Source organism: Sinocyclocheilus rhinocerous, unplaced genomic scaffold, assembly GCF_001515625.1.
Source record: "Sinocyclocheilus rhinocerous isolate Xijiao unplaced genomic scaffold, SAMN03320098_v1.1 scaffold1413, whole genome shotgun sequence".
NCBI lineage: Eukaryota > Metazoa > Chordata > Actinopteri > Cypriniformes > Cyprinidae > Sinocyclocheilus > Sinocyclocheilus rhinocerous.
The window spans coordinates 1087759-1101222 of NW_015639297.1; the positions used below are offsets into that span (position 1 = coordinate 1087759).

At 37.0% G+C, this 13464-nt stretch overlaps 1 protein-coding gene across 1 annotated transcript in view; it reads right to left on the reverse strand.

Moving 5' to 3' along the window:
- Positions 1 to 13464, reverse strand: part of LOC107751145 (RING finger protein 207-like) — a 36630-nt gene that overhangs the window by 13952 nt on the left and 9214 nt on the right. Inside the window, exons 2-9 of the mRNA XM_016566770.1 lie at positions 12945 to 13135; positions 7300 to 7426; positions 7056 to 7200; positions 6263 to 6344; positions 6101 to 6176; positions 5222 to 5347; positions 4949 to 4995; positions 255 to 327 (exon numbers count right to left, since the gene is read on the reverse strand). Coding sequence (XP_016422256.1) covers positions 255 to 327; positions 4949 to 4995; positions 5222 to 5347; positions 6101 to 6176; positions 6263 to 6344; positions 7056 to 7200; positions 7300 to 7426; positions 12945 to 13135 — 867 coding nt within the window. The remainder of the gene's footprint in view (positions 1 to 254; positions 328 to 4948; positions 4996 to 5221; positions 5348 to 6100; positions 6177 to 6262; positions 6345 to 7055; positions 7201 to 7299; positions 7427 to 12944; positions 13136 to 13464) is intronic.

The window sequence follows — 13464 nt, forward strand, 5'->3', positions numbered from 1 at the left end:
GTGACGTAGACATGTGGGGGCGTGTTAGAACGAGCCGTTTTAGGTAGGCGTGGTTGTCTCTTAACTTTTATAAAGAATATCTCTTTGGATTTGAGACTTTAGTCTTTGCAACTTTACAGATCTTCTTTATGCACCAAGAGCATGTAACACTCCAAAGAGAAAGGAAAAAATTTAAATCGCATCATATGACCCCTTTAAGGTGAATAAATGATGACAGAATTTATATTTTTGGATGAACCATCTCTTTAAAGTACCTGAAGGGTGGGCAAGAGGGTGGCCAAGTGAGAAAGCTGTTTCTTTAGTGCCTTCTCCTTCTCTTCATGTTGACTGTCAGAAATTTAATAAACAAAGAATAAAAACATATTAGTACCCTCTGGGTCAATGTATACACAACACATAAACTTTTCCACACAAAAAACACTGCATATTTCCCCAAATCATTCTTATTTTAGCATTTCGACCTTTGTTTGCTCTTGCATGACCCTGATATAAAACACACATGTACACGCTGAGTCCTAGATTGCAGCCTGGCATAAATAGCTTAATTCCTGGAAGACATCAAGCTAGCTTCCAGCCAATGATGGGAAGGGGACGGGGTGGGGGGGGGGGGCTCAACAAATAACTGGACTCATGAAACGCAACCCAAGCAACTGCTGTTCCAACACAGACCGTCACACCACAACTCTGTGCTCTGCCAAAGCCATGTGAGTAAACTGTCACTGACTACGTTTACATGGACATCAGTAATCTAATTATTTACCTTATTCTAAATAAGCCAATATTATGATTATGGGTCCGTGTAACGCTTCACTATTCAATTCTCAGACCATATGGTGCAAATGCAAAAATGAAACCAAACATTAATTTTTTCTTTTTTTTTCAGTTACTTCATAAATTCATAATTGCCATTTTCTCTCCTTTTCTCAGTTTACTAAATTGTGACTTAAGAAATTATAATTTTATTTTTATTCCGCGGCCGTGGAAAGTGGCAGCTGAGCATAGCGGAGCATAGCAAATTACTGTATAATGTTTTTCAAATGTAGCCTTTACAGTTCAAACATTACCCTGAGATATATGTAGACGGATTTTCGCGGCTGGTGTTTATGAATAAAGCTTTAGCCTACATTAATAATGTTTATTGAGTTTGGTCATTTAAAAACTGTTTTAATGCATTAAGTCACGTTAAACGTTTTCCTTGGGAGGAAAACGCTTAATAACGTGTAATTAAACATGTTGCGTTCTAATTCGGGACTCACCTGCTTGTCTGTACATCATATGCTTTATTAATAATGTGTTTACTGGTCCTTTAAAAACACAGTGTTAATGCATTAAGCCACGTTAAAGGCACAATATGTAAGATTTTTTTTATTAAAATATCCAAAAACCACTAGAACAGTGTTATATATTTTGCTCACTTGTGTACTTACATTATCCCAAATGTTTCGAAGAATGTTTAAATCCAGAGAAATAAGCTATTTTAACTAGTGACACGAAGCATGTCCATAGTGTCATTGTGTCACCTGCCAATGACGTCTAACCCCTCGATTTCCGATGGAAACACCAAAGACGCTTTAATATGTTGTGCGTTTTAATATACCGGTGACGACCGCACAGAGTAGCATTATAACAGAACTTTCAAATGTATCTAGTATGATAAAACAGCTGCTTTTTTCCCCCACATACGCACGACCGGAAGGAGCGGAAGCGGTCGACTGTGGCATAATAAAAGCTCCGCTGCTTTCGAGCAGTGTGTCACGCTCGTTCAGCGGCCTCGTTTCACTTCGACGGCTTTCAGCCTCACCCTGCTTCATTCTACTAATAAATAAATTAGTACTAGTTAATAAATCATTAGCTCATCCATGAACATCCATGAACACGAGTCCCGTCGGATTGCATCGGCTGTGGGGATGAAGACCACAACTCCCATGATTCCACACTCAGTCACGGCGTCATCAAACTACGCCTTTGTCTCTTTGTTTCGACTGTGGCATAATAAAAGCTCCGCTGCTTTCGAGCCGTGTGTCACGCTCGTTCAACGGCCTCGTTTTGCTTCGACGACTTTCAGCCTCACCCTGTCACCCTGCTTCATTCTACTACGTTAATAAATCATTAGCTCATCCATAAACAAGATTTCTGCCCGAGTCCCGTCGGATTGAATCAGCTGTGGGCATGAAGACGACAACTCCCATGATTCCACACTCAGTCACGGCGTCATCAAACTATGCCTTTGTCTATTTGTTTATTTTGAATACGCGCCCTCCAGCGGCGAAAATTACATATTGTGCCTTTAAGCGTTTTAGAAAGTCCCCCGGTGGTTGTGTGTGTGTGTGTGTGTATGGTAGATAGTTTTCTATGGGAGGAATCGCTTCACGTGAAACTTGTGCATTGCATTCATATTCTGGGCTCTTCTGCTTGTGTGTACATAGTAGGCTATGCTTTATTAATAAGGTGTATGCTTTGCTTTTTAATCACTGTCTTAATGCATTAAGCCTTATTAAGCATTTTCAAATAGGGCTAATGGTTTTCAAAGGGAGGAAAACGCTTAACTTGAGACTTTGCGTGTCGCGTTCATATTCCGGTCACATCTGCTTCCCAGTAGGCAAGGCAACATAGTTAGCAACATTAATAAGATGTATACCGAATTTGGCCATACTTTTACACCATCTTCTTCCATTAAGCCTATGGGAGGATAACAGTTTAGCGTGTAGCGTAGTATATTCTCATCTGCTTTCCTGTACCTAGTAACCTATACTTTATTTATACATTGTATTAATAAATGGCAGCGGCTATTTGCACTAAGTGTAAATAGCGATAGAGGCTATTTACACTAAGTGCAAATAGCAATGGATTCTATTTACACTAAGTGAAAATAGCAGTATTTTTAACTATATGCTATTTACACTAAGTGCAGATATTTACACTATGTTAAAATAGCAGGATTTTCTGCTATTTCTACTTATTGCAAATAGTGGCAATTATCCGCACCTCAGTATTATAGTACATTATAAAATAGTAAGCAGTAATAGCGTACTGAGTGTAAATTTTAATTCAAATTATTAAATGGATGCACCTTATTGGGACAATAAAGCCCTCCCTACACCTACCTTTTTGATTTAAACTTTTATAACTTGATTTATAACTTTTTGATTATTTCCTTATTTTTTATTGAAAATAAATGCCTTCCCGATGTGATATGAGATTTGAAAAGGGAGAAAAAAAAAGTTTGGCAAAAGGCGGATTCGAACCCGGGTCGATCGCATCAAAAAGTCTATGGTACACACTTTACCATCTACGTCACTGAATCTGATAGCTGGCTATCACACGTTTGTGGGTGGAGCTAGTGTAAATAGCCTCTGCCAACAAGGCGGGCTATTTGCACTTAGTGTAAATAGACACTCTGTTAATAAATATACAGAGTTTGGGCTTTTTAATTTATACCACTGTCTTCGTCCATTGAGCCCAGTATATTCTTAAGGTTTTCAGTACAAAACACTTAACGTGCAATTTAGCGCAATTTGCTTTCATATTCTGGGCTATTCTGCTTGTCTGTAAATAGTCGCCTATAGGTTTATTATTAATAAGGTGTGTCCTCCAGTGTCACTGTTTTAGTAGGATACATTAAGCCACGTTAAGCGTTTGTGAAACAGTCTGCGGCCACACCCCCGCGCTAATGGTACAGCCCACAGGCAAATTGTAAGATAAAAAAATGGAAAAATAGAAAATTGTTTCGATTTTATTTATTCAAATCAGTACGTTTACATGGACAACAATACTCCGATTTTAATACGATTAAGACAATACTCTGATTAAGAATCTACCATGTAAACAGAGATTTTTGATTACCTTAATCCGGCTAAAGTCATAATCGAAGTAAACGGAAATCGAATTAAGACATGTGGAGTATTCCAATTTTAGTACATTACTGAAGTGCAGAACAGACATGTAAACATCAAGTGGCAACCTCCCGCTCTCTCTTGTGAAGCCAACACGGAAGTGACTTAAACTGTAATTCGTCAACTGGCCGCTAGAGGCTGGCTGCAAAAGGGAGTCAATCCCATAGACTCCCCATGTTAAAATGCCCAACTTTACAGCAGAAAAAAACATGTTTACAGCCTGGTTCAAAAAATGATTTTGGTCTATATAGCTAATTTTGCCCTTCATGACAACTATGGGGGGGGGGGATTTTTTTTTATAACTCATCTGTTTAAATTATATTAAGCCTTAAAGTTCTGCATAATTAAGGGCGTGGCCACTTGAGTGACAGGTGGATTGCTGCTGCTGTCACCACCGTCGAGCTAGGTGGGCTTGGTTTCAGCAACCAGCTCCTGCCTCTTTTCCCATTTTCGATTATCCGGGAGTGCCAAGATGGCGACGGCCGCCTCCGCCCACTTTGAGCTTCAAAAACGCTCTTGGCAAACCTACGGATGACGTCACGGACACTACGTACATGTTTTTATACAGTCTATGGTAAACACCTTAATCACATTATTACCGTCGTGTAGGACTTTTCGCCGCATTTTGCGACAGGATACACACACGGCAGTGGTCAACCGTTTGACGGCAAATAAAAGAGCTTCAACACCGCCATCGTCTGTATGCACGTACAAATAATTAACTGCACTTGAAGCTTTCATAAAGTTAAAAATGAAACACCCAAAACTGTACATGGCATCATCACGAAGACGAACTATATGTTTATACGTGAAATTCCAGAGGGGACGTCGGATGGCGTCGCGTGGTGACGTAATGACGTGTGCCATTAATCGAACTATGTACTATAACATGTAAAACGGGAACATGAAAGGAATATTCTAAAAGCAACTCATGTAAACACCATAATCATAATATTGGCTTATTTAGAATAAGGTAAATAATTAGATTACTGATGTCCATGTAAACGTACTGATAGACAGTTTAGACTTACTGGATTTGTTTGGACAATATTTACCTTTCAGCTGCATTTAACATGGCCTTTTTCCTCTCTGCGAGTTTTTCCTTGGAAGAAAGGAATGGATTTTACTTTTGGACTATTTTTATCCACAACATGCAATTTTCAGTGATGATTTGAGCACATATTTAGCCTGTTTAACACAAATTACATTATCCTTAAATTATATGATTTGGACGACACTATCTAGACCAAAGAATTCTTCATCTCTCACAGCTGCCCATTATTCTGGTCTGTGGTCTCAGTGTGCCTCCTCCTGGAGTGTTACCTCACCTGCATGCTGTTGAACAGAGTACAGATAGCACTTTCCTCCTCCTCAGCGCTTGTCCGCACTTCACCCAGCATGGCCTTCAGCAATACGATGGCCTCTCGTGCTGACGTCTGCAGCTCCTTCACTGCCTACAGAGCAAAAGAGGTTAGTACAAACTGTATCCACTTGTCGGCCCTCCACAGTGGGGCTGTACTCTTTGACCCAGATGTTGGTCCAGCAGCTTCTAGAACTCTTTTAGTTCACCTTAAAAGAGTTTCAGCTGTGTTCAAAAAATGACATGCATTATAATCTTCAATATACACAATACACTATGGTAAAATGTTTCATGTTTCTGATAAAAGTTTCTTACATACACCAAGGTTACATGTATTTGTTAAAAAATACAGTAAAATCAGCAATATTGTGAAATTATTATTACAGTTTAAAATAACTTTAAAAATGTGTATATATTTTAAAATATATATTCCTGTGATAGCAAAGCTTAATTTTCAGCATCATTACTCCAGTCTTCATTGCCACATGATCCTTCAGAAATCATTCTAACATGCTGATTTGCTGCTCAAGAAATATTTCTTATTATTATCAACGTCAAAACAAGTTGTACCGCTTAATATTTTTGTAAAAAAAACACAATTCAATTTTTTTAATGAATATAAAAATTAAAAATTATTTACTGTCACATTTGATCAATTTTATATCCTTGCTAAATAAAAGTATCAATTCTTTTTTTTTTTTATGTACAGAATGGAGTGTACACGTACTGTAATGTAAGGAGTATAAGATGATATGGGTATTATACACATTTCAGTTAATGATTTAAAGTTTATAAGATTATTTTGCAGTTTCTGGAACTATCCATACTTACTTTTTTACTTACTTACCAGAACAGCTTGATCCAGTATTTCACATCCCTGCCCGTATGCAGTCTCAATATCAATGCAGTGAGCGCGATCCTCACTATATCATGAAGTTAAATATTCATCATAATCACATTCATTTCATTTATATTTTGTTCTTTTATAATTCAAATGCAAAAGTCTTACATTTGCATGTCTCTGAAACACTTGATGCACAGCATGGACTTTTTCTCTGTCGAAAACATGATGTACAGCTCTTCATGGAGCGCTGATGTAAAAATGCAAAACATCAGAGGAAGAATTTATTTTGTCTTTACACACATAAATCTATGATATATGCATTTTTTAATTAATTTAATAATAATTATGGGAAAGAAATTATACTGATAAGCCAATAATTATTTTCTGGTTAACTGCCGATAACAAATAAATTATAAACATATCAATATTAAAATTCCATACCATTTTGTCTAAGCAAATTAACTAAAATTAATAATTTGAAACGCCAAAAGTAAATTTAGCCATCATAGCATAATAATGAACTATATGAAAAATGGATATTCACTTTGAGATCTGCTAAATACTACACTTAACATTATTAACGTTATTTCACTAAACAAAATGTAAATTTGCTGAAAATTTTCTCTGTGTAGGTGTAGATGAGTATTTTAGCTTGTATTTTAGCTTTAATTTGTTTATTACAAACACACAGCTTTTTGCTTTACAAGACATCGATGGACTGAAGTCCTGTGGATTACTTGTGGATTATTCTGATGGCACCCATTCACTGTCATTTCTCCAAATCTGTTCCAATGAAAAAACAAACTCATCTACATTTTAGATTGCATGAGGGAGTGAAAAATCTTAAGCACATTTCCATTTTTGGGTGAACTATTCTTTTAAAGATTACCTTTATATGAGAGTTAGATGGCAAAAATAATCTATATGTATTAGAGGAAAGATGATGGAAAAAACTCACAGCACTTGCGGTGGCCCTCTTTGGTGCGTTTGGCCAGGGACACAATATCATGCTGGGAAAACATCCTGGCTTTGTGTGTGAGCTCTCTGCACTCTCCACACAGTGGCTGGCTGCAGGTGTTACAGTAATACATGGCCCCGGCATCCTGTGCACATATGCACATGCTCATACAGTCAAAAAGATGTGCCGTTACTATTACTGCTGATGCCTCACAATAAATGAAGTGCATGTATTGTTCAGGCACCTGTGCTTTGCACTCCACATCACAGTTAGCACACTGTACTACACTGTCTGTCGAATTATCCACCAGGAACTTGAGCAAACGGTCCTCTGGGGGAAGTGCATTTGTTCCCATCACGACTGAGGGGTATCTGCAAAGAAACATATAAATGAATGCTTATTAAATTTGTTAACATATTTGAATATCTAATAGCCACCTATTATATATTTTTTTACTTAATTTGATTAATTTAACCATTTAATTCATCTTAAAAATTTACACATCAACTCCGCTCAGTAATTGTGCAATAAATAAATTAATTCTACATTTTATACATATAGTACATTACTTAGAAATTGTAGTCCGTTACTGATTTCAAATTACATGACAAAAATTGTAGTAAAGTAATCCATTACATTACACATTTTAGGTAATGTAATGAGAATACTTTTAGATTACATTTTACCTTTAAGTCATTTATCACATTGATTTAAATATGATAATCTCATACCATATTGATATAAAAATACAAAGAGTAAGAAAATATATTCCATTCATTGTAATTAATAACATGAAGTGCATTAAACATTACGTTTCATGAGTTTAACGAAAAGCTAATAATTAATTAAATAATAAAAATGGAAAATTAAAATAGGTCATTTTAGAATAACATCAATCAAAATAAAGCACTAAAAAATAAAATATTTAATTTGTTTACCTGCATGTCATGTGACCATTAACCAACTGAGAATAAACATGCAAATGTGATAGGACTTAAATATTTATTTTTAAATCTCAGGGTATACATCAAGTAAATATATTAGGTGAAAGATGTTTAGATGACAAAAGTTTGGGAATGCCTGCATTACATGTAAATAAGAAATATCGTATATAAATAAGAAATAATGTGAATTTGTGTACTTTAAAACTGTGCAATCTTTGTGTGAATGTGAATTACAAGTACTTTTGATTTTATATATATATATATTACAGTAATAAAATAGGGTATAAATGTCATGGTCACAAATTTGTTGACATATAACTAATGACCTAGAAATAGTCCAGAATCTTTTGTTATTTAATAACCTTTCTTTGTAATACATTTTCAAAATTCTAAAACTTTTTAGGGTAAAAGGAAAACAAATGTGTTCATCGTGTTCTCAGACTTTTGGACTCCACTGTATGACACACTGACACAAAAATGTACATCCTGCCTCTCCATCAATCTACTAATTTATCTTGTTTTCATTATAATCAGCTTTTCTGTGCCAGTAACAGCATCAAAGTGGTGAATTCCTAGATTACACTGCATGAGGGAGTGTGTGGAGCTGCAAAGTACAAAAGTTCATTATCTGCAGAACAAGATCCCACACTCACACTAAACTGAGAAAGATTACACCGCCACACTCGCATACAAACAAACAGCCTATAATATAATAGAATCTAAACAATAAAAAAGTTCCTCATTTTGGAACAGCACTGCAGCATTTCTATTGTGTTAGGATGTGGTAATAGACTGCAGTGCTGAATGAAGCACTGCTTTTACCCACTGAACCACACACTGCTGGCACCATTACTCTGGTCTTGTAAAGCCAGGCTACTTAGATGACACAAATGCAAGCTTGCAGTGGGCAACAGTGGATAAATATAGCAGTGAGAAGTTAGAGCTAGAGTTACAACAAGCTATACAACATATTGTTTTTTGTACAGTAGTTGGATCGGCAGACGTTAATGAGACCAATATAGTGGGCAACCATCCAGACTTACTTAGTTAGTTGTCAACAAATATATTAAATATATTAACACAATAAAACACAATAAAAACATGATAACTTTTAAAAAAACGAAGTCTTCATATATATATATATATATATACAGTGGGTACGGAAAGTATTCAGACCCCCTTAAATTTTTCACTCTTTGTTATATTGCAGCCATTTGCTAAAATCATTTAAGTTAATTTTTTTTCCTCATTAATGTACACACAGCACCCCATATATATAGAAAAACACAGAATTGTTGACATCTTTGCAGATTTATTAAAAAAGAAAAACTGAAAAATGCTCAGTATTTAGTAGAAGCACCCATTTGATCTAATACAGCCATGAGTCTTTTTGGGAAAGATCCAACAAGTTTTTCACACCTGGATTTGGCGATCCTCTGCCATTCCTCCTTGCAGATCCTCTCCAGTTCTGTCAGGTTGGATGGTAAACGTTGGTGGACAGCCATTTTTAGGTCTCTCCAGAGATGCTCAATTGGGTTTAAGTCAGGGATCTGGCTGGGCCATTCAAGAACAGTCACAGAGTCGTTGTGAAGCCACTCCTTCGTTATTTTAGCTGTGTGCTTAGGGTCATTGTCTTATTGGAAGGTAAACCTTCGGCCCAGTATGAGGTCCTGAGCACTCTGGAGAAGGTTTTCGCCCAGGATATCCCTGTACTTGGCCGCATTCATCTTTCCCTCGATTGCAACCAGTCGTCCTGTCCCTGCAGCTGAAAAACACCCCCACAGCATGATGCTGCCACCACCATGCTTCACTGTTGGGACTGTATTGGACAGGTGCCTGGTTTTCTCCACACATACCACTTAGAATTAAGGCCAAAAAGTTCTATCTTGGTCTCATCAGACCAGAGAATCTTATTTCTCACCATCTTGGAGTCCTTCAGGTGTTTTTTTAGCAAACTCCATGCGGGCTTTCATGTGTCTTGAACTGAGGAGAGGCTTCCGTCGGGCCACTCTGCCATAAAGCCCCGACTGGTGGAGGGCTGCAGTGATGGTTGACTTTCTACAACTTTCTCCCATCTCCCGACTGCATCTCTGGAGCTCAGCCACAGTGATCTTTGGGTTCTTCTTTACCTCTCTCACCAAGGCTCTTCTCCCCCGATAGCTCAGTTTGGCCAGACGGCCAGCTCTAGGAAGGGTTCTGGTCATCCCAAACGTCTTCCATTTAAGGATTATGGAGGCCACTGTGCTCTTAGGAACCTTAAGTGCAACAGAAATTTTTTTGTAACCTTGGCCAGATCTGTGCCTTGCCACAATTCTGTCTCTGAGCTCTTCAGGCAGTTCCTTTGACCTCATGATTCTCATTTGCTCTGACATGCACTGTGAGCTGTAAGGTCTTATATAGACAGGTGTGTGGCTTTCCTAATCAAGTCCAATCAGTATAATCAAACACAGCTGGACTCAAATGAAGGTGTAGAACCATCTCAAGGATGATCAGAACAAATGGACAGCACCTGAGTTAAATATATGAGTGTCACAGCAAAGGGTCTGAATACTTAGGACCATGTGATATTTCAGTTTTTCTTTTTTAATAAATCTGCAAAAATGTCAACAAATCTGTGTTTTTCTGTCAATATGGGGTGCTATGTGTACATTAATGAGGAAAAAAAATTAACTTAAATGATTTTAGCAAATGGCTGCAATACAACAAAGAGTGAAAAATTTAAGGGGGTCTGAATACTTTCCGTACCCACTGTAAATAACTTGCCCTAAGGGCAAGTTATTTGTTTTTCAATTTTTTATTTATTATTTATTTATTTTTGCCCTACGGGCAAGTTATTTATTTTTCATTGGCTCAAGTTAAAAAAATATAGATGTGAATCATTACCAAAAAAATTTTTTAATTGGATGAATGAAACATTTTTTTCAGTGTAGGGTGTTTTTCAGCTGCAGGGACAGGACGACTGGTTGCAATCGAGGGAAAGATGAATGCGGCCAAGTACAGGGATATCCTGGACGAAAACCTTCTCCAGAGTGCTCAGGACCTCAGACTGGAACTAAGGTTTACCTTCCAACAAGACAATGACCCTAAGCACACAGCTAAAATAACGAAGGAGTGGCTTCACAACAACTCTGTGACTGTTCTTGAATGGGCCAGCCAGAGCCCTGACTTAAACCCAGTTGAGCATCTCTGGAGAGACCTAAAAATGGCTGTCCACCAACGTTTACCATCCAACCTGATAGAACTGGAGAGGATCTGCAAGGAGGAATGGCAGAGGATTCCCAAATCCAGGTGTGAAAAACTTGTTGGATCTTTCCCAAAAAGACTCATGGCTGTATTAGATCAAAAGGGTGCTTCTACTAAATACTGAGCATTTTTCAGTTTTTCTTTTTTAATAAATCTGCAAAGATGTCAACAATTCTGTGTTTTTCTGTCAATATGGGGTGCTGTGTGTACATTAATGAGGAAAAAAATTTAACTTAAATGATTTTAGCAAATGGCTGCAATATAACAAAGAGTGAAAAATTTAAGGGGGTCTGAATACTTTCCGTACCCACTGTATATGTATATATATAGCCTATATATATATTGAAAGTAAACTGTTTAAAGTTTTGATGATTAGATAAAATAAATGTAGCTTTGTTGAGCATAACAGACTTTTTTTCCAAAAACATTACATAGTCTTACTGACCAAAACGTTTTATATAATTTAATGATAGCAAGTAAGATGAACAAAAATGTAAATAAATCCTCATTTTACACAATATTTACTCAAGGTTCAACTGATCTAACCGACTGTTGATTTTTGGAAATGACTCAGCTGATTATGCAAAATGTCCAAATATTGTCTGATTAATTTCCCTGGTCGATATATCATCTATCATCTATCACTAATTCGTTTCACCACCAGTCTCCTGATTTTCTCTGTAAATTGTAAAGAAGCAAATAAAAAGAGCAGATCTCTGAGTCACTTCTAAACAAGATGAAATAGGTCAGCACCAGATTGTGTGTAATTGTTATAAGCTGTGGGATCAATGCACTGTACACCTTTGCCAAGATGCTTGTTTTTATCAAATGACAATGCTGTGATGTGATCGGAGAGCCCACCATGTGGAGTGCTTGTTATGGGGCTAAAATCAGAACACTGTGGACGTTCTGCAGCTGTCCTAATGCTAACTGCCCTGTGCTGCTCTTAAGAGGATAGCTGCTAGTTGCATGTTGCATGAATTTGTGCATTAATCTAATTCAACAAAATAAAGCCTCCTTATCGGCATTGATCATGGAACATTTCCATTACACATAAAGTTCTGTATAGTGGGGAAAAATTCTAAGAACTGTTAACAGAAAGTTTCTTTGGGGAAATGGCGCTTCTATTGCATCACTTCAAAACCCCCTTTTGGAACCTTTAATTTTAAAAGTGAACACCAAGAAATGAATCAAACCATCGGAAGAACATATGTTTGTCATCAAAACCTTGGACAACTCTTCAGAACAGAAGACTTGACAGTTATGTATACAAAACTATAATGGGTGGGTTGTACGAAGAAAGATTACAGGAGTTCAGGTTTGGCACTAGATACGTTTTGGAATTAACCCAACATCCAGCTTGAAGAAAACTAGAATAAGTGGAGACCCAAATGTAACCATTATAGAGGAACTTGGCTTCAGTCTGCTGTGGCTGGTTCTGACTGAATGCTTTTGTCACGATTTCCACTTCCTCACCCCCAAAATCCTTGAGGTAAAGGTTCCTGTTGTGTACTGAGATCTCAATAAAGCAACTGGGAGTTTTTTTCAGTGTCTACATTGTCCTTATTTAACTTTTGGTTTAATAAAAATGGTTTTTAGTAATTTTTTTTATAACAACAAATCTTCACATGGAGCAAATATGCTGCTTTAATTGGTCAAGCGTAATGCATGTACACTTTTCCTATTTGATTTTTGTACTTACCCACAGAGGGGACAATTGAGGCGATTGTCATTGGCCCTGCCATGCAGACAACTGGCACAGATGATGTGGTAGCAGTCCAGAAGACATGGTTGGTGGTATTGCTCATGACACAGGTGACAGACGAGGGGATGGAGGCTGGCATAGTCTGGATCAAACAGCTCATCATAAGAGAAGATGATTCCTCCTGCCATCTGGAAAAACAGCAAATACCTGAAATAATTGTAATTATTCAGCATATTTATAAAAAATTTTTAAAAAAAAGTATAGATAAAAACAGAAGTCACACACACACACACACACACACACACATATATATAGATATGACCCTGGACCACAAAACCAGTCATAAGTAGCATGGGTGTATTTGTAGCAATAGCCAAAAATACATTGCATGGGTAAAAATTATCAATTTTTCTTTTATGCCAAAAATCATTAGGATATTAAGTAAAGATCATGTTCCATGAAGATATTTAGTAAATTTCCTGCTGTAAATATATCAAAACTTAATTTTTGATTAGTA